The sequence below is a fragment of the Dipodomys ordii genome, unplaced genomic scaffold (assembly GCF_000151885.1).
Source record: "Dipodomys ordii isolate 6190 unplaced genomic scaffold, Dord_2.0 Scaffold40, whole genome shotgun sequence".
NCBI lineage: Eukaryota > Metazoa > Chordata > Mammalia > Rodentia > Heteromyidae > Dipodomys > Dipodomys ordii.
The window spans coordinates 9,225,478-9,245,753 of record NW_012267256.1 but is presented as its reverse complement, the minus strand read 5'-3'; the positions used below and the strand labels follow the sequence as shown (position 1 = coordinate 9,245,753).

The 20,276-nt window shown below is 43.6% G+C and overlaps 1 protein-coding gene across 2 annotated transcripts in view; it reads right to left on the bottom strand.

Moving 5' to 3' along the window:
• The window catches only part of Trpm3 (transient receptor potential cation channel, subfamily M, member 3), a 498,800-nt gene that overhangs the window by 92,171 nt on the left and 386,353 nt on the right, over positions 1-20,276 (bottom strand). For both annotated transcript variants that reach the window (XM_013018449.1, XM_013018448.1), the window contains exons 10-12: positions 6,762-6,862; positions 5,297-5,431; positions 1,058-1,108 (exon numbers count right to left, since the gene is read on the bottom strand). In XM_013018449.1, the coding sequence (XP_012873903.1) occupies positions 1,058-1,108; positions 5,297-5,431; positions 6,762-6,862 (287 nt within the window). The remainder of the gene's footprint in view (positions 1-1,057; positions 1,109-5,296; positions 5,432-6,761; positions 6,863-20,276) is intronic.

Sequence of the window (20,276 nt, the reverse complement as noted above, 5' to 3'; positions counted from 1 at the left end):
TTAATGGTAATCAAGTAATAACTTCTACTTCAAATATAGTTTTTTAAGTTGGATGATGGTAGCTCACACCTATAAGCCTAGCTACTCAGGAGACAGATCTGAGGATCATGGTTCAAAGCCAGCCCAGACAAGAATGTCCATGAGACTCTTATCCTTAATTAATCACCAAAAATAGCTGGACATGGAGCTGTGGCTCAAGTGGTAGAGTGCTAGCCTGCTAGGCTTAAGGAGAAATGCTCAGGGACAGTGCCCAGATTCTAAGTTCAAGTCCCATGACACACATACACACACACACACACACACACACACACACACACACACACACACACACGTTTTGTAAAGATGGAATGTGTTAAGGCTCATAGGAAGCTTACGTCAATCAATGCTATGCACCTGATTATCAGTAAATCACAGCTTCTACTTTACTACTTTTTTTTATCATTAATGAAGTGTTCTGAGCTCTAATGCTAGCTCACCATGAAGCATCAAATACAGTCCTCAGCCTCCTCATCTACCACATGTGCATAATTTAGCTTTTCTAAAAACCAAAGAACGATGATGCATGTGAAAATCTCTTCTGGGAAATAAAAACAAAAGGGTTAGAAGAATGGAATGCCACGTTGTTTTCTTGTCTCTGCTTCTCTGGGACTTGTGGAGTTTTCTTCCTATACTTTGTACCATTCCGGAAGTGATGTCATCTCAGGAGCTAGCAAATGCAGGTGCCTCTCTTATGGTCTAGGACACATGGTGGAAAGTAGCTCCCAAACAGTATGGTGAACCCAGGGGATGGCATAAATCCACATGGCACAGGGAGAGGAGAGGGGAGCCTCGTGCTCCACTATTCCAAAGCATTATGCCCAACCAAAGCAGTTTAAACCATGGCAGCTGAAGATAAAGCCCCAGCTATGTCAGAAGCAGAGGTAGCAGAGTTACAAGGCAGAGGTGCACACGTTGTTCAGCAATGAGGGGTGTAGCAGCTCATGCAAAGCAGAGACACTGTCCAATCACAGCCAGCCTCAGGACAGGGCCTCTGACCTGTGGTCCAGAGGGTTCTTACCTTTTTGACATCCCTGACCAAGTGGTACAATGTATTTGAGGGCCCATGTCTCTGAAAACAATAAAGAAGAATCAAACAGTTTTGCTAGTCAGAGGCTCCTACTGGCAAGGGAGGAAGGATCTGGAAGGAAAGGTCTGGCTGGTTGTGGGAACGGGTAGGTTGTCACAATGGACCTTGTTCTAGTTGCTCAGTTGTATCTGCATTTTCTAAACGAATACAGACTTGGGATGGTTTTTCCTCCTGACAGTGTGTTGGAGGTTCTAGGTTCGCAGATTGTAGGGAGGTTCTCAGCTCTGCGGAGAGCTGGGCCCGACATTGAAGCAGCTCAATTTGCATTCAGGAAAACCGAGGGGACACAACTGACCCATCGGAAAAAATGCTTTGGCACATTATCATTGAGGCCTCTTAGTTTTTTTCCCTAATGAATAAGAAATGATCTCACAAAGGGGTTAGCCAACTTCTTCTTTAAAAAGATAGACAGTAAATTATTTTAGATGTGGTGGGCTAAACAGCTTTAATCTAAATCTATTTAACTGGTGTTGTACGGTTAAAAATGAAGTAGCCGGGGCTGGGAAGGTGGCTCAGTGGTAGAGCGCTTGCCTTGCATGCTCGAGGCCCTGGGTTCGATTCCTCAGCACCACATAAGAAAAAAGCTGGAAGTGGCACTGTGGCTCAAGTGGTAGAGTGCTAGCCTTGAGTGGAAGAGCTGAGGGACAGTGCCAAGGCCCAGAGTTCAGGCCCCACGACCGGACCAAAAAAAAAGAAATAGCCAGCTAGGTGCTGGTGGCGCATGCCTGTAATCCAAGCTACTCAGGAGGCTGAGATCTGAGGATCGGGGTTTGAAGCCAGCCTGGGCAGGAAAGTCTGTGAGATGGTCTTAATTTTTTCCTGCCTGCCAGTTCTGGACCTTGAACTCAAGGCCTGGGCACTGTCTCTGAGCTTCTTTTGCTTAAGGCTTTTTCTGCTTATGTGGTGCTGAGGAATTGAACCCAGGGCTTCATGCATGCTAGGCAAGCACTCTACCACTGAGCCACATTCCCAGCCTGTGAGACTCTTATCTCAAATAAACAATTCAGAAAAAGCCAGAAATGGAGCACAAGCCTTGAGCACAGAGAGGCTAAGGGACAACGCCCAGGCCCTGAGTTCAAGGCAAAAAAAGGGAAAGAAATAGTGACAATTTTATGTTAACAAAGCTTGACTATTTCAAAAAGACTTTATTTATGGATACAGAACATCAAATTTCATCAGTCTGTCTGAATTACTTATGTATCTATCAATCCATCTATTGTCTATCCATCAATGTATGTATATATATATATATATGTATTTATGTATGTATGCATCTATCTATCTATCTATCTCCTATCCATCAATTATCTCTATCTCACTTTTGAGATAGGAACTCCCTCAGTAACCCAGGTCAGACTTGATCTTTCAATTCTCCTACCTTAGCCTCCCAAGTGCTGAGATTATCATAGAATTTTGGAATTTCATAGAATACCTTCATTTTTTAAAATTGTTTCAACCAGTAAAGATGTTAAAAATTTAAAAAAGCCCTTCTTATCTCATAGGCTATGCAGAAGCAGGAAGCAAACTGGACTTGGACTTTGGATAATAGTTTGCTGAAACTTGGCTCAAAGTAAAAGCAACGGTCTGTTTTGGGGAAAAGAGGGAGTCGTAAAAAGGGTGTGTGTGTGTGTGTGTGTGTGTGTGTGTGTGCGCGTGCACACACACACGTGTGCTTGAAGTGAGAATAAAGTAAAATCAGTTGCTGTTGGGTTGTCTTTCTAAAGTAAAAGCACGAGACCTGCATTTCAGATAAACAATGAATAGATTTAACATAAATACGTTTCATGTAACATTTGGAATCTATGTTTGGCCCTCTATCTTCATACGAGACGTCTGCAGATGGCACCAACTGTGAACTGGAAATATTTAGGGAAAAGTTGTAGGCTGGGTATGGTGCTGGCATGCCAAGTATCCCAGCACTCGGGAGGCTGAGGCAGGAGGATCAAAGGGTAAGGCCAGCACAGACTACATAGTGGAATTCAGTCTTAAAAATCCCCCACCCCCCAAAAAAAAACTGGAGAGGGAAGCAAAGGAAGGAGTGTGGCATTGTCAAAAAAAAAAAAAAAGGAAATGTAATCATTACCTGACTTACAAAATGGTAACTTTCTGTACAATACTCTCATAATAACCATAAAATTGTATTTAAAAGAACTTCCCAAAGTTACTCTATTGAATATGTACAGGCTTTTTTATTTCTCCTCCTGATTCCCTAAATACAGTATAACAACCATTGATACAAAATGACCTTTTATTAGGTACTAGAAGTTGTCTAGGACATGAGAATTAAAGTGCACAGGTAGATCTGAGTAGGGCACTACACCATTTTATGCAAGAACATCCGAGGTGTTTGCTCTCTGCAGAGACTCCTGGACCCAACTCCCCGTGGATGAAGTGGGGTGGGCTATACTCACACGCAAACAATCCCTCCCTGTTTCTATGAAACTCAGGTTCAGCTGGGCTGTTCTGTATTTTTATTCACTAAATCTGACATGCTGACAGGCAGATCTCCAACCAGGATGGCAAAACCTTTGGCTAATGCGTTGGTGCACAGGTAGGTGAGTTTGGAGCCTGACCACCTGCCATTCGCGTGACACACTCACGCATCAGAAGGTTTAGCCAACAGAGGGTGCTGTGCAGATTCTGCTGCCCCCCTCCTCTGAACCAGAACTTACGCTGTGACTCAGTTTTACCATATCTAATGTGGAGATACCACCACTTCCTTGGATAGGGTGGTTAGTGAGGTAAACCACCCAACGTGTACACAGATATCAGAATAGTTTGTAGCTCTCAATGAATGGGAGGATCATCATTATTTGGCGGGGAGCACTCACTACCCGAGAGTCCTTCACGCCCTATCCCAGTACCCACCACACCTGATGGCTGTGCTGAGATCTACTGGCCTCTCTGAGTTGAGAATATCCTCACTTCTTTCCTTTCTTGTCAGCCCGTGGAACCTCTCTCTGCTCCCTGAATGCTCTGCTTGGTAAGCTGTTCAACTCTGACTTAGTTCTTTCATACTGCAAGTCTCAGCATGCCCAACTGCCAGAGGAAACAGTAGCCAGAAGCCCTGCAGCTCCCGCCGCCCTGCAGTGGAAAGGCAAGGCAGCTGGGGGGCGCCATTCAGCACCTGCTATTGGCGGAGCCCAGGGAGCCCTGTCCCTAACTGTGCTTTGCCTAATGGGACAGACAGACGCTGGGTCAGATAGAAGCTTAGATTCTGTACTGGCTTTTTCTCCCCCCCCCCCCCAGGAGTGTTGAGACCTTGAAGAAGTCATCTCTCAGCCTCCACTATGGTTTGAAGTTTTGTGCCTCTGTAAAAGCAATACTGAACTTAGTAGTCAGTATACAACTGGTGTTGAATGGTGCGGCCATTGCCATGTGCTTGGGTCACAGGGACTTCTATCTTGCAAATGGAATAGGGCTAATACAGAAGAGGCTTCCTATTTGCCCGTGGGACACAATAGTGAGGCGCCATCTTGGATAGAGGCCTGGGCTCTCACTAGACAGCGGATCTGCTGGTGCATTGACCTGGACCTCCCAGCCTTCAGAACAATGAGGAACCTTTGTCTGTTCTTTATAAATTACCCAGCCTCAGGCACTCTGTTGTAGCAGCTCAAGTAGACTAAGACAACTCAGTTTTCTCATCTGTAAAATGGCCACAAACTATATGGCTCTTTACACTTGAGTTCTTAGTGGGTATCAGCTGTAAAGAAAACAAAGAACAAAAACCCGTGGGGTAATTCTAAACAAGTCATAGTTCACGTTTTATCTCATTAGCTTGGGAAAAGGATAGACCTGATGGTTCTGAGCATAACAGAAGGATAGCTCAGGGTACTCAAATGGCTTCCTGGAGGATTGGTGTTGAATCGGTCATTCTCTGTAAATGCCTCACCCTCTGGGTTTGCTTTTGGCTTTGTGTAAAAAACAATCTGAGAATCATCCCCTTAGGTGATCAGGTAATGGTTTGCTTTTGATCTTGACAACTGAGCAGTTAAAACAGGTGGGAGTTTGGTGACTTGGTCTAAGGGAGTACTTGTGAAGAATGATCTCCATGCACTGAGGGGGGAGAGGGAAAGAGAATCACAGGCAGATGGGGAAGCAGGAGAAGGTGAAACCAAAGACCAAAAACAAAACAAGAGGAACACAAAAAGCGCCTTGTCTTGGCCCTACCGTATTGTACAATTCCTCTAGTCTGGAGATGGTGAGAAAACGGTGCATGCTTACTCCATTCTCTATGAGTAATTTCACAAAATCCACTCTATCCAAAACTAGGGCGTCCAGCATGGCTTGCTCCAGGGACCCCACCTGCAAATCAAGTCACTGAGTTGACTACAAGTATGGTTCCTTAGCATCCACCCCAATGGCTCATTCACCAGTGTCCTGTCATCAGGATAAAATCATTCCACACAGCTAAGGACAGGCCAGAGAGACTGGCCATAAAAGCTCTGGTTTTGGAGCTCCTCTCCTGTCTTTAGACATAGCAGTCCCGGCTTTCAAAGTTCAGTTTCTTCTCCCTTTCTTCTTGGTCCTGAAAAGTTGCCACTGGTTACCAGGATTTCACCCTTGCAACACTCTGTCCAAACTTCTGCATGGGTGGGCAGTGAAGTGCTGGAGTGGGCACTTCCCAGTCTCGGGCTCTAATAAGACCCCCTGGGTGACTAGAACAGAGCATCCCATGTTGGTTGGAACAACCTGAATAGACTGTGGATGTCTGGAGGGAAAAAAAAACAGGCAAAGAAAGGCGAACTACTCTCAGTTTGCACTGGCCAGCATTTTCATGTAATTCCTTTCACCAAAGGTTCCCAAAGACTTGGATTCCTTGAGGAGGATTTCCACCCTAGCAATCTACTGGCAATAGAAGAGAACAAGCTCTTGGGATGGGGGCAGGGAGGGAAGGGTTAAGAAAGAACTGCCCATGACTGGTGTGATATCAGCCGGGCACAGAGCTCAATTCCAGGCTTGCTGCGCTGCCTCCTGGGGATGTGTGCGTAGACCATCCAATGGCCACTCTCCCAAGTGTTTATTTTTGGTAGTGTCAGTTGAGGGAAACAAACCAAGAACAGTTATATAAATCTCTGCTTCTCTCATGTTGTCCTTTGGAAATAGGGAGGATCTGTGCGCAGCCATGAGGACCAGATGGTACCCGCACGGGGAGGCCTGCTAATTCTGCATCCTAAAGTGTGACCCAGCTACGTACCAACCTGGGCACCACCCTGTGGAAACAGCAACGTCTTCCCTCTGCCCTCCTCAGAGGTAGTCAGAAACAAACGAATCCCAGCCGTTCCTTATTTTTTTTACCCACCACAACTCTATGTGTGTCTTTAGAAGGCTTAAGAAGGATACCCTTTGCACTGGGAAGTTTGCCATCCTTGGATGGTCACTCAAGAAATGAACACGGGTGACTAGTTGGTGGTGTATGGAGTTAGATTACCACCAGGGGGCAGCATTTCCCCAAATATGAGACAATGCTGGATTAATTTCTTTTTTTTTTTTTGGCTGCTGTTTTGTCTTTTTTCTTTATCCTAAGTTGAAAATACCCAGTCAAGTCGTTTCCCGTACGACTCTCAAAGATTCCTTACACAAATACCCTGGCCCAAGCAAGTGGGCTTTTCAGGAGTGATGACATATACTCTACCGGCCACTGTTGCCCATAAATAAAGATTTGGCTGCGGGCGATGTCCACTCTGTTCCAGGCTAGTGCTAAGCTCAGTTGGTCTGGGGCTGAGGCATTGGCTCCTGCGCAGACAGGTGGGAGGGAAGAATGAGAGAGAGAGAAAACAATGATCAATAATCATACCACGAAGACACCCCACCTCCACCCCATCACACTGCCATTGACTCTTCTTTCTGAAAACCACACTGTGCAGCAAGGTGTACGAGCTGGATTCCATCCCCAGCACGGGGGAAAAGGAACCAAACAACCAAACCAAACCCAAACAACACACCTGGTTGGGAAAAGCTCACAGGAGCTTAGATCTACTCTGATCTGAAGGTAGAAACCATTGAAACACAATTCCAGTTTCTTCTCTAGTGCTGTGTGTGCGTGTACATGCACACACGCGCACACACACAGGTGGCTATTTAAATTTAAATGAATTAAATGAAAAAAGTGTTAATTGCTTGGTCAGTCACATTAGCGGCGGGTCAATGTTCAGTGGCCACCTGTTGTTGGAAGCCATTGGATTTCAACTGGGGCAGGGCCTTTTCTTTCTTTTCTTTTGGGGTACTAAGGATCATCCTTGGGCCCCATGATCACTTGCCATGAGCTCTACCACGGGAAGCTGCGTCCCCAATCTTTTTGCTCATGGTTTGTTTCTTGGATGGACTCTCGCATTTTTGTCCAGGGCTGGCCTCAGAAAATCATCCTTCCCTCTCTGCCTCCCTAGTTCCTGGGATTAAAAGTGAGTGACCGCTAGGACTGGATGGTTTTGAAGATAAAGATGGCTAACTTTTTCCCAGGCTGGCCTTGAACCATGATCAAGTAAGACATTTCTATTATGTCAGGGAGTTCTTTGAGTCTGTCCATAAGTGTGAGCTTCTGTGTGTCTGTGAAGAGAGGCAGTAAGAAGGCTAGAGTGAACCAGGGACAACCAAGCCTCCATGCGCGAAGGTGACATTGGATGTCTCTGAGCACTGCTTTGTCATTGGTGTGAGGATTACCCTCTTCTGCTTGCCTGAGAGGTGGTGAGATCATACACATGGATTATAGTATGTAAGCGGGGTTTTTACAACTCATGCTAACTGAATGTCCCACCAGTAGGGGGCGTCCAGCAGCTGCCCGACTATCACCTATTGGAAGCATCTGAAGTGTTTTGGCTCTTAGATACTTCTACCTGTTCTCATATATGGGTTCCCAAATAACTCCAGGCATTGAGTCTGATTACTATGCACATGGGGCAGACGAAGATACCCGGGGCCAGCCTGGGGTAAATAGTGAAAGATGAAATCACTATGAATAGAGAGAGAGAGAGAGAGACGCAGAATGAGCATTCATGCTGTCGCAGGTGAGATTCAGAGCCAGGGTGCTAGCCCTTTCTCCCATCACTGATTCCTGTGATATGCGTGAAGCATGAAAGGCTAACCTTTGTGTGGGTAGCTCACGGTAGAGGCCTAAGCCATAAAGAGGTCAGGGCTGCTGACCGCTGAACTCATAATCATACTAACACCACCCAAGCTGTGGAGATCATGTCACCACCTCCCAATGGGCTGGTCACCCGGCACCAATGAAGTCACATTGTTGGGGTTCCTTTCCAATGGTTGTGCTAAATTAGCCTGCCAGGCTTTCCCTCTACCCAGTGATTCTGTAATGGGGACAGTGAAAATTTAGGCCAAATATTTTGCTTAGAGGAGCAGGAGTAACTCATTCAGAGAACTGTCTAGAACGTAGATTCTTGGGGCACACCTCTGGTTAGTCTGCTTTTTTAAAGTTGATTCGTTTATTTGGTAGCATTGGAACTCAGGAGCCTCCTCTAGAGTTCTAGAGCGTAAAGTGTGAGTTTCTGCATTTCTAGCAGACACGTGGGGACGCTGATGCCACTGGTTTAGGACGACATTCTGAGTGTCAAGACCCGGAGGAGCTGTGCGGCCATCTTCCCCTCATGGGTGGAAGAATGTTCTGGATTTTTCTGTCCACACACTCATTCATAGGCTTAGTAGAGACCACAGATGTGCAGCAAATTGATCAGTGTTTCCATGATGAATAGAAACTTGTCTACCTAAGGAATTTTCCATCAAGGAGACTATCTATCACCCAAGAAAACAATGGAAACTGCAAACTCCTATCAGAGTCACTGGCATAAGCAAGCCATAAATAGGAATGTGTCAGCATGTGTTGTCCTCAATTTGGAGAGAGAAAAATACACGAGGGTTCATCGGGATTCTATTAGCAAAGCCGGTGCTTTATCCTTACTGCCTGCTTAGTTTTCCTATTCTTTTTTAATTTTTAAAATGTGCTGATCCTGGGGCTTGAACAAAGGACCTGGGTGTGGTCCTTAAGATTTATTTATTTTTTGTTCTGAAGGCTAGCTAGAATCACAGCTCTACTCTTAGCATTTTGGGGTTTAATTGGAGATAAGAATCTCATGGGCTTTCCTGCCCAGATTGAACCATGATCCTCAGATCTCAGCCTCCCTAGAAGCTAGGATTACAGATCTGAGCCACTGGCACCTGGATAGTTTTCCTTCTTAAAACTTATTTCAATTTAAATGACACATATACATTGTACATTGATTTGCGTGTTGATAAGGCACGGAGTGACACTTACATATTCACGCAGTGTGTAATCAGATCAGGGTAGCTTGAAGATCCTTTGCCTTACACGTACTATTTTAAGGGAGTTGGAAAGCATTAAAATCCTCACTGTTAGCTGTTTGGAAATAGACAGTTGTTGTCACCATAGTTATCCTACTGTGAACATTAGAGATCATTCCTCCTATCCAACTCTACCCTTGTATCCACTGGTCACACCTTCTGTCCTCCTTTCTCCTCATCTATCCCAAGTATCTACTACTCTATATATTCACAAGATCCACAGAGTAGCTTCCATACAGAAGTAAGAACATGTAGTATTTATCCTTTTGGGCCTGTCTCCAGTTCCTTCCATGTTTGTGAAGGTGATATGATTTCGCTCATTTTATTTGCCCAACAGTATTGCATTGTGTAGACCACATTTTCTTCATGCATTCTTCTATCTATGGATGGATACCTAGGCTAATCCTATATCTTGATTACTGTGGCAGCAAACAGGTTCTTTGACATACTCATTTCATGGCCTTTTGATTGATGTCTAGGAGTGAGATTGCTGGGTCCAACAATAGATTTATTTCTAGCTTTGTGAGGGACCTCCGTACCGTTTTCCATAGCATCTACACTCATTTACACTCCCATGATTGGTGATGAGAGCTCTGCTTTGGCTCTTCAGCAGGTCTGCTGCTTGTTGCTGATGCAATGGTTTAATCCATCCCCTCTGCCATTTGGATGTCACAAACTCTTCTGCTACACAAGTCCATTGCAGCAGCACAGATTTGAATGAGAACCAGTGCGGGAAGCAGTGATGGAGGTCAAGGTGAACGACAAGCTTGAATGTAATTAGGTAAGTGTCAAGCAGAAACAAGAAGCCAATGGCTTTTCAAATATTGAAAATACATCACTCCAGACTGGTCCTCGGTGACAGTTTTGGATGAGCTTAGCATTAACTATTCAGGTCTGGGCTAGCACAGTGGCTGTATTACCACAGAACTGTCTCAATCCTGGGGGAGCCTTGTATTGGGTCACCTTGTCCTCTCTCCCAGAGAACTTTAGTAGACTTGTGCCTGTGATCTATAGATCCTCAGAGATTCTGAACTCATTAGCCCTTGGCATTGCAGTGTTTAAAAGCTATCCAGTATTTAAAAATTGTACGAAAGGATATGTACTCTTTGCTTGACTTATTTAATGCAGCCCTTCTGTTTAATAAAGATTTTTTTTAATAATTAAAAAAATGTCCAGATGATTCTAATGGTAAGACAAGATGAAAAATCTCTGGTGTAGATAACGTCTGCTCATTGATTTGCTCATGCACTGAATTGTTCATTCATTCATCTACTTATGTATTCAAAGGTATTGATGCCTTCATATCTAATACATATTCAATCGGCATGAGAACCAAGCTAAGTAAGACAGAGTCCTTTTCCTTGGAAGCTTATAGCCTAGAGTGAGAGAGAACTCCCCTTCTCTAATTTAATACATTAAGGCATGCAATACTTCATGTACCTGCTCAACAGGTATACATATACACATATGTATATACATACACATACATATTATGTATGCATTATATATGTATATACCTGTATATATGCATGTATGTAGTATAGCTAGGTAGAAAGAGAGAGGGGAAGGGCTACCAATAAACTGCTTGGGCAGTATGTGTCTGATTTTAAACCAGATAGCAGTTGGCAACCTCTTCACATAGCTTACATTCAATTTACGGTGGGTCAGAGCTCAGAAAACCAACAAATAAACCAACGAACCATGCACTTTCAGGTCATGAGCTTCCACAAACGTGTAGTGGTTCTCCCGGGCATGTGGGACCTGTGCCTATTAAAAAGGAAGCGAGGAAGCAGCACCGCAGGCCCACCCAGTCTTGTATAACCTCATGATGATATTAGCATCAACCCACTGGCCAGGCTGCCCCCTCAAACAAGGGCTGAAAACGGAGTCTTTGGACAGACTCAACGTTCTTTGGAGTATGGGGTTGACTCAAAGCTTTGGAGTATGCGGTTGACCCGCATAGGGAGACAGACAGTTGAAAACTCTGAGGTTTTTAAAGGGATCTGGATTCAATGTGGATCTTGCTTCTTAAGTTGGTCTCTTATCTATTATGCATATGAGGAGTTAGCACCTTTGGGGAAGAAGGTACTTCTAAGTACCCATATCAGGATGGTGATGATATCAACAAGGTTAGTATCTGCCTGGTAGGAAAATTTGAACTGAGAACTAAAACAGAGTTAAAACTTACATGAAGAGCCAGTGGCTCACACTTGTAATCCCAGCTACTCAAGAGACTTAGATCTAAGGATCGCAGTTTGAAGCCAGCCTGGGCAGGAAAGTCAGTGACACTCTTATCTCCAAAAAAGCCTGATGTGGTGAGGTTGCACAAGTGGTAGAGCACTAGCCTTGAGCAAAAGAAGCTCAGAGACAGCACCCAGCCCTGAGTTCAAGGACCAGCGAAGAAAAAAACCCAAACAACAAAAACTCCTAACATGAATACTTGGCAGGGGTGGGGGGTGGGGAGGTGGAGAATAACCCAGGAAACAGAAAGACCAAATGTGCAGGCTCTAACATAAGAATAAACACAGGTAAATATCAGACAAAATATGGTTTTGTTATTTTTGTCTTAATGTAGTAGATTAGGAATCATCTCAGAGAACATGAATAAGGGCCTGGGAGATGTCCCTGAGCTCCTTCACTCAAGGCTAGTGCTCTACCACTTTGAGCCACAGCGCCACTGCTGGATTTTTAGTGGTTAATTGGAGGTCAGTCAGAGTCTCATGGAGACTTTTCAGCCCTGGCTAGCTCTAAACCCCTACATTCAGATCTCAGCCTCCTGAGTAGTTAGAATGACAGGCGTGAGCCACCAGTGCCTGGCATGAATGGGGTTTTGAAGAAGTAATTTCTTGGAGAAAAAGAGTAAAAAAAGAAAGGAATCCTTTCGAAGGGAACAGTGTTGGCAGACTGTGGAAGTGAAATGCCAATGAGTATTTGGGAGATTCACAGCAAGACACTGGGTCTGTCTGTCTGTCTGGGCGTAGGAACGGAGAGAACAGAGGAGGTCTTGTAAATGATCACACAAATTTCCCCTTTTATCCTGAAGATAGGTGGCGACTTCAGGCTACTGTCTGAAGAACAGGGCAGTCCGATTTGTGTCTTAGAAAACTGACTTTGTCACAGTGCTGAGGATAAAAGAGCCATTGGACTGGAGGAAAGGGAGGAGATAGTCAAGTTGGTCTGGGGGAAGGGAATGATGAAGACGTGCAGGAATGGCTGGGCGTGGGGGAGGGAGATCTGGAGCACAACTTTGACAAGAGTGACAGATATTGATTGGGGGATCAAGGGAGAGAGAAATCAAAGTCATCCCTCAAGTTTCCAGTTTGGGATCTGGACATACAATGACCCACTGAGAGAGGCAGGCAGGGCAAGATACAAGCAAGCGTGTCATTCTTGGCTACCGGGAGCTGGAGGGACCCATGGTCTATTCCCTGGGTAATGATGTGTGGAACAGTAGAAGAGTCAGGCTGGAAATGGAGGCTGGGGAAACATGTCCATGAACGTAAAGAGAGGAGGACAAAGGCTGAATAATGGAATATTATCAGTACCTGAAAGGTTTGAGAGTAAGTAGAGAGAGAGAGAGAGAGAGAGAGAGAGAGAGAGAGAGAGAGAGAGAGAGAGAGAAGAGCCAGAGACACAAAGAAAGAGACAGAGACAGATAGAGACACACACAGAAGAATGAAGCTTCTAGTGACCCCAAGCTATGGCGAAGAGATGTTCAACAAAGAGGAAGTGGTCAGCAGAGCCCAGGTCTATTGTGTCTAATTTTCAGATAAAGCTTTATCAGCGCTATGACGGTAGAGGAGGAGCAAAGTGTGGGATTTCAGGTATCTACTGGGGGTCTTAGATGCCGTCCTCCACAAATAAACTCCACCTGCCATGTCCTCAGTTCCTCAGAAATGGTGGAGCAAAGAGTATTTTTCTTTGGTTTAATACACTCTATTTTACTCTTTTGTTATGTTCCTTAAAGCCTCTGTATGCAGTCTATGATAATCCTTTTTTTATTATTTATCATTTAATGAGTTGGGTTATAATAGGCCCAGGGTGGCATTCTAAGCTGGTGATTATTCACAACTGGAAGGCTTTCTTCTAAGCTAAGACAAAATGAAACTCCCTCCTGTAAGCCTAACGTATCTGCATAATCCTGTTCGCAACCCACCTCTTCTCTTTCTATGTCCCGAGGTAGGGTCTAGAGGAACCTCCTGCTACTTTCCAGTTGGCCCTTGTTCTGGCACATGCTGCTCTGGTGAAAGGAGAGAATGGTGCATTTCAGGACATTCTTGGTACTCAGGAGTGGTGATTTGTATTGGTGCTTTGGAGGGCTGCCATGGCTGAGTTTTCTTTCGCCTTTGCCTCTTCCTCCCACAGAGCCCCTGCATAGAAATCTTGCCCCACATCATTTCCTACTTGCACCCCCCCAAAAAAAGGGAGTTTGTTGTTTGCTCTCCCGATACCTTTCTTTGTTAGCTTCTGAAGCTTTCCAATAAAAGAAGAGGAAAATGAATTGTCCTGTCGATACTGGAAAGCATGGAGAGTTGTGTAGGTAGGAGAATGTCTTGGTCAGTCATTTTGCATGGGTAATATTCCTGTAATTGAAATATGGAGGCTTGGTAGGGAAGTGCCCAGGGCGAAGCGAGAAGATCCCTTATGAGACCGCTGCAATCCATCAAATAAAAAGTCCCCAAAGTCCAATGGCACTGGACCCGTCAAGAAAAGACAGATATGGTAGATTCTGTGGCGGGAGAAAGAGCTGCTCAGAATTAATAAGTTCCTTTGGATACAGGGAGGGAGGATTTGATGGAGGTTTTGGTTCTGGATAACCAGAAGGATGGGGACTTTCTTAGCAGAGATGAGGAAATCAGGTAGGAACTGGCTTTTGGAGGAACTACCACTTGTTTGTATTTCATTTTTTGAGAAAATTAATTTGATTGATTTTTGAGGTGTCTTGTGTACCCCACCCTCAGGAAGTATTTTCAGAAGGCAATTAGGAAAGGAGGACTCTAGAGAGGGAGCGGGGTTGGAGGTAAATGTTGAGGTTAGTCATTTAGATGTGGTTTTATAAGGTTGGCAGAATGTGAAGAACAGCAATAAAAGGGATTGATGAAGGAGCTGAAGACATAGTCACGGAGGAATCCTATTCAATATCTCTCACCTTAAGGAAAGGTAAAAGGAAACATATTTACTGCCATATTGTGAGGGCCAATTACATGCTGGGCATTTTCCAAGTATGATCTCGTTGTATTATGAGTACCTTTGCCCCTCCCCCCACTTTATGAGTCACAACACAAACTCAGAACAGTGTGGGTTAACTGAAGAAGCAGGATCTAAACTGAGGTCTCTGGGCTCTGGTGGCTCACACGTGTCATCCTAGCTACTCAGGAGGCTGGGATCTGAGCACCAGGATTCAAAGCCTGCCAGGGCATAAAAGTCCCTGTGAGATTCTTATCTCCAATGAACTACTTAAAAAAAACTGGAAGTGGTGCTGTGACTCAAAGTGGTAGAGTGCTAGCCTTGAGTAAAAGAGCACAGAGACAGTGCCCAGGCTCCAAGTTCAAGCCCCACAAATAGCAAAAAGAAAGCAAAAAGACCTCAGACACCATACCTACATGAAGATCACTCAGCTGGGAGGGGCCTAGCTGAAAGGCATGGTTACATGACTTGGGTTGCTAGGATACACCTTCTTTCACCCAGAGTAGCGATGCTGCCTATTCCCAGGGGCTTTCCTTAGGAAGGTGGCTGCTACACAGAGAAAACCCAAATTAATGGCTGGAAACACACTCAGCAAGGTAGATGAGTTCTGTGGATAATTTATTCTTTACTCTGTTATCTCGCCCTGAATGATAACTCAACTCTCGCCTTTTCGTTAAAAAATGACTTCAGGTGAATCCTATGAGAAATTTGAAAGGAATCAGGAAAAACCGAATTAACTTAGCTGAAGAAATTGCTGTTTGGCTTATAAGAAACAGCTAAGACAGATGGCTGCGTGTGAGAAGCCATTTGCAGGAAGATGAGCTTGTCTTTCTTGGTTTATCTTTAGTAATTAAGAAAGACAATAATAACGATATTTCTTTCATGCCCAGCTTGTACCTGGCACCATTTCTAAGTTTTCATTTATTGAAGTCTCACAACAATGGAGAAGGTGCTATTATATTATACCCATTTTGCAGATGAGAAAACTGTGGCACCAAAAAGTGCCCACGTTGAAGCAGCCAGGAAATATCAGGATGAAATTCAAACCCAAACAGTGTGGAGTATTCATCCTCTCTCTTCCTCTATCTCTCTTTCATTCCCTCCCTCCCTTCCTGCCTGCATACCTTCCTTTCTTTATTCTTAATTTTTTTTTGGATATAACAGACTGGCCTTAAAACTCAAAATTTTCCAGCCTCAGTCTCCCAAGTAATGAGATTATAGTCATGCGCCATCATACCTGGTTTCATAGCTAAAATTCTTGGCATTTTCATTTTGTTGCTTCTGGAGTTGGGACAGGAAATAGATGATGATTTTAGGGAAGAGACATGGATTCCTAGTTGGCCTTATTTATTCATAAATTTTGACTGAATTCCAAGTCTCTGACAGTTTCTATTTTAGGCCCCGGGGAAATGGAGCTAAATGGAATTCTCTATACTCAAGAGAGAGAAAAAATAATATATACTCTATCTACCTATCTATCTATCTATCTATCTATCTATCTATCTATCTACCTACCTACCATCTACCAATCCTTAATCATTTAGTTTCTATTAGTGAGTTTCTCTTTTGGGTAGAGTTCTTGTACTCTCACAGATTCTGAAATAGCTCAAATGGATTCAGCATTCATTTCCTTTGGAATAGCAAATACTGCTTATAAATTGATTCCTACCAATTTATTTCAAATTTACCCACTCATTCCCATCATTTCATCTCAATTTCATTCCTCCCTGATGATCATAAATATGGTTCTCCATTTTAGACAATCAGGTATAAAAACAATGACTTTCTAACTAGTAATATAGATGACATTTACAAAAGCATCATCCTTTATCAAAGTGTTTATCATTCTTTTCTTAATTAGGAATCTGTATATATGCATATAAAATATGATGGATGCCAAACACAATAGTTTGGAAATACTTTGGAAGGTAGTGATTGGAAAACATGATGTATGCCTGTGTGGACTTTGTTATACATTTTTATTTGAAATTTCTGATTTTTAGTATTAATCTGTGTTTTTTTGCCTGTCCTGGAGGTTGAACTCCAGGGCATTGACAACTGTTCCTGAGCTCCTTTTGGTCAAGGCTAGTGCTCTACTGCTTGAGCCACAGCTCTGCTTCAGGCTTTTCTGTGGTTAGTTGGAGATTAGAATCTCAGGGACTTTCTTGTGCAGGCTGGCTTCGAACCAAGGTCCTTAGATGTCAGTTTCCTGAGTAGCTAGCTAGGATTAGAGGCATGAGCCACTGGTACCTGGCTTATTCACATTTTTGAAATGTGTATCCTCAATTTCAAATTGTTCAGGGAAAACAATTAGCATATTACTTATTTAGTCATTCTCCGGGCTATTTCTTAGTTGCAATAAGCTTAGATTGTAAAGCCATTGTGAACCACAGCAAGGCATTTCAAATATTACTTCCACAATCATTTCCCCTGAGTCCAAGAGTCCCTTTCTTTCAAGCCTTTGCAGTATTTCGTTCACCCTTTCTGATCTGTATTCTAGAATAGTTTAAGACTGTCTTAGACATCTATATTGAACGCAGCACATAACATAATGCCTTGTACATAGTAGGTGCTCTAGGAACGGAGACTGCCATCTCTAGTTCTGAGATCCAGGATGCATATCCTGGCCTCTGGGGAAATGTGAAGTACCTTCCAGCCAGGTGGAAGCTGTCTGGCTCAATTCCCATCCATGCCTGGTGGTGGTGGTCTGGGAGGGCAGGGGAGCAGCAATTGTACGTATGGGTTGTAACAACTTCTTGGGGTCAAAGACAGAGAGCACTAAACTTACATGTTATCTGTGTGGACCTGGGGAAGTTACTTAACCTCCCCAGGACTTTGTTTCAAAAAGTCATATATAAAATCAATACTATCTGTCTGAAAAGACAGCCTTTCAGATTCAATTGAGTTATCAATTAGAAAAGATGTTTGTTAAAAATAATGTAAATATTTTGTTTCTTATTCTTATATTCTTTTTTTGGGGGGGGGGTCCGGTCGTGGGGCCTGAACTCTGGGCCTGGGCGCTGTCCCTCAGCTCTTCAGCTCAAGGCTAGCACTCTACCACTTGAGCCACAGCGCCACTTCGGCTTTATTCTTATATTTTTCTTTTCTGTCTGTCTTTCTTTCTCTTTCTTTCTTTCTTTCTTTCTTTCTTTCTTTCTTTCTTTCTTTCTTTCTTTCTTTCTTTCTTTCTTTCTTTCTTTCTCTCTTTCTTTCTTTCTTTTCCTCCTCCTCCCTCCCTCCCTCCCTCCTTCCCTCCTTCCCTCCTTCCCTCCTTCCCTCCTTCCCTTCTTCCCTCCCTCCCTCCCTCCCTCCTTCCTTCCTTCCTTCCTTCCTTCCTTCCTTCCTTCCTTCCCTCCTTCTGTACTTTCCTTTAAAAACCAATCCTGTGGCTAGAACTCACTGCCTGAGCACTGTCCTTGAACATTTTTTGCTTAAGGCTACATACAGCTCCACTTTCAGCCTTTTTTTGGTACTTAATGGACATTCCTGCCCAAGCTTGCTTCCAACCACAATCCTCTGATTAGCTTCTTGAGTAGCTAGGATTACAGGCATGAGCCACTGGTACCTGGCTTGTCTTGCACATTCTTAACAATAAATGTTACCAGGTTAGTAATAACTGAACAGGGCTGGAAGGTGGCTCAGTGGTAGAGCACTTGCCTTGCATGCTTGAGGCTCTGGGTTTGATTCCTCAGCACCACATAAGAAAAAAGCCGGAAGTGGTGCTGTGGTTCAAGTGGTAAAGCGCTAGCCTTGAGCTGAAGAGCTGAGGGACAGTGCCCAGGCCCAGAGTTCAGGCCCCACGACCAGACCCCCCCCAAAAAAAGTAATAACTGAACATATTTAGCAGGTGAACAATACCATTCCCAGGTATACCACTCCAGATACAGAACAGTTATTCGTCAGCTAGTAGAGTTTCCACCACGGTCATTATGAATTAATTATCAGTGAATTTTCATGTAATGATGCTTACTATTCAGTGAATCTCAGAATTAAGGACAGGTTCTAAATTCTTCAGAGATATACATGTTAGAATTGCCAGTGGTTATGGGGAGTGGATCTCTGACAGAGGTTGTGCTGTCAATCAAATGCTATCTTCTAGTGAGTTGTTTGTTTGTTTACTCTTCAGATCCCTTCAAGCTGAAGCTGGTAAGCGTTAAGATATACACAAGGTATATGTGTGCAAGAGCTTGAATTTTGATGCAGATGCTGTGTTTGGAGTCTAAGAATGTGATTGCACTATTTATATTAGTCAAATTATGGAAATAGCTCAGATGACCTTCAACAGATGAATGGATCAAGAAAATGTGGAAGAAATACAATGGATTTTTTTTGGTTCATCTGTCAGGAAGAATAATGTGATGTCTTTTGCAGGGAAATGGATGAATGTGGAAAAAATTATTTTGAGTGAAGTTAGTCAAGCTCAGATAGACAAAAAGTGCATGTTTCCTTTTATATGTAGATGTTACAGATGACTATAAAGTATAATATATGCAGGGGTGGATATCAATGGCATAAACTCCTTAAACAATTAACAGACACTGGAATAAAATTAATACTATAAAGCTAATGCATGTCTTTCCTGAAAGAGATGTGGCTTAAGGGGTGGTAGACAAATGGAGAAAGGAATGGTGGGAACTTACAGCCCTAATATTCAAGGTACCTATTTGAAAATGGAAGCAGAAAGCTCGACACTGATAAAGATGCGCTGTTCCCCTAAATAGACATGTTAAATCAAAACCCCTTTGCACGATTATTTGAATTATTTGTCAAAAACAACCACAAAAAAGAAGATAAGAAGCCCAGAATTTGATTGCTTTCTAGGAATATCATTTGAATGGATTGGGTGTGAATTTATGTTTCATGGCCCCCAGGCCATGGATAATAGGAATTCTCAGTTTGAGCTCTAACCACACCAGCTAGGAAGATGTCTCTGGTACTTTTCTTCAGAGTTTCTGGTGAAGTAGAACATGGCTTTGTTGCTCCTGGTGGCACCCCAGGCAAGCTTCTGATGGAGCTGTGGCAGTTCTGTGGCCTATCACCTGGCCTGACCATTCAGGGCTGATAAAGAATCATGGGAGACTGCAACCTTCTTCTCTGCTGTGCCCGGAGAGGGCTGGTTTGTACTCTCCCTGGCTCCTGTAATTCCTGGCTTCTGGGCCTATGGAGGATGTATTGGGTCTGCTTTTTCTGTGCAAGGTCTCCTCATTTTAAAGAAGCCATTTCAGACCTTGGGTGTTCCGACGTTTTATGGGCCAAAGCTATATGAAAACCTTACAAAGTCAGGGATTCAAATATGAGCCTCTACCTCCCTGGTGGCCTTTTGACAAGAGTTTCTCCAGTAAATGTAAACATGATTTCCTTATGTCCTAACACCATAGGTACACAGAGAAGACCAAAGGCATAATATCACTACCTTACCACAGACCCTACCATTTCCTGCTCTTTGCCAGCCTGCCTAGATAGATGTGTTCTTTCTCCTCCCCTTTCTGTACTCAAACACTTCATGAGCCTCCTATTTGCTAACAAAGAGCCGTATAAAAGTGTTCCTGTTTTACACACAATATGCAACGTCAAGAAATATATAATTAATGTAAGACTGACAGTTTAAAAGGAAAAAGAAAACTATTCTATTGGGCTGCTTCTTTGTGATATG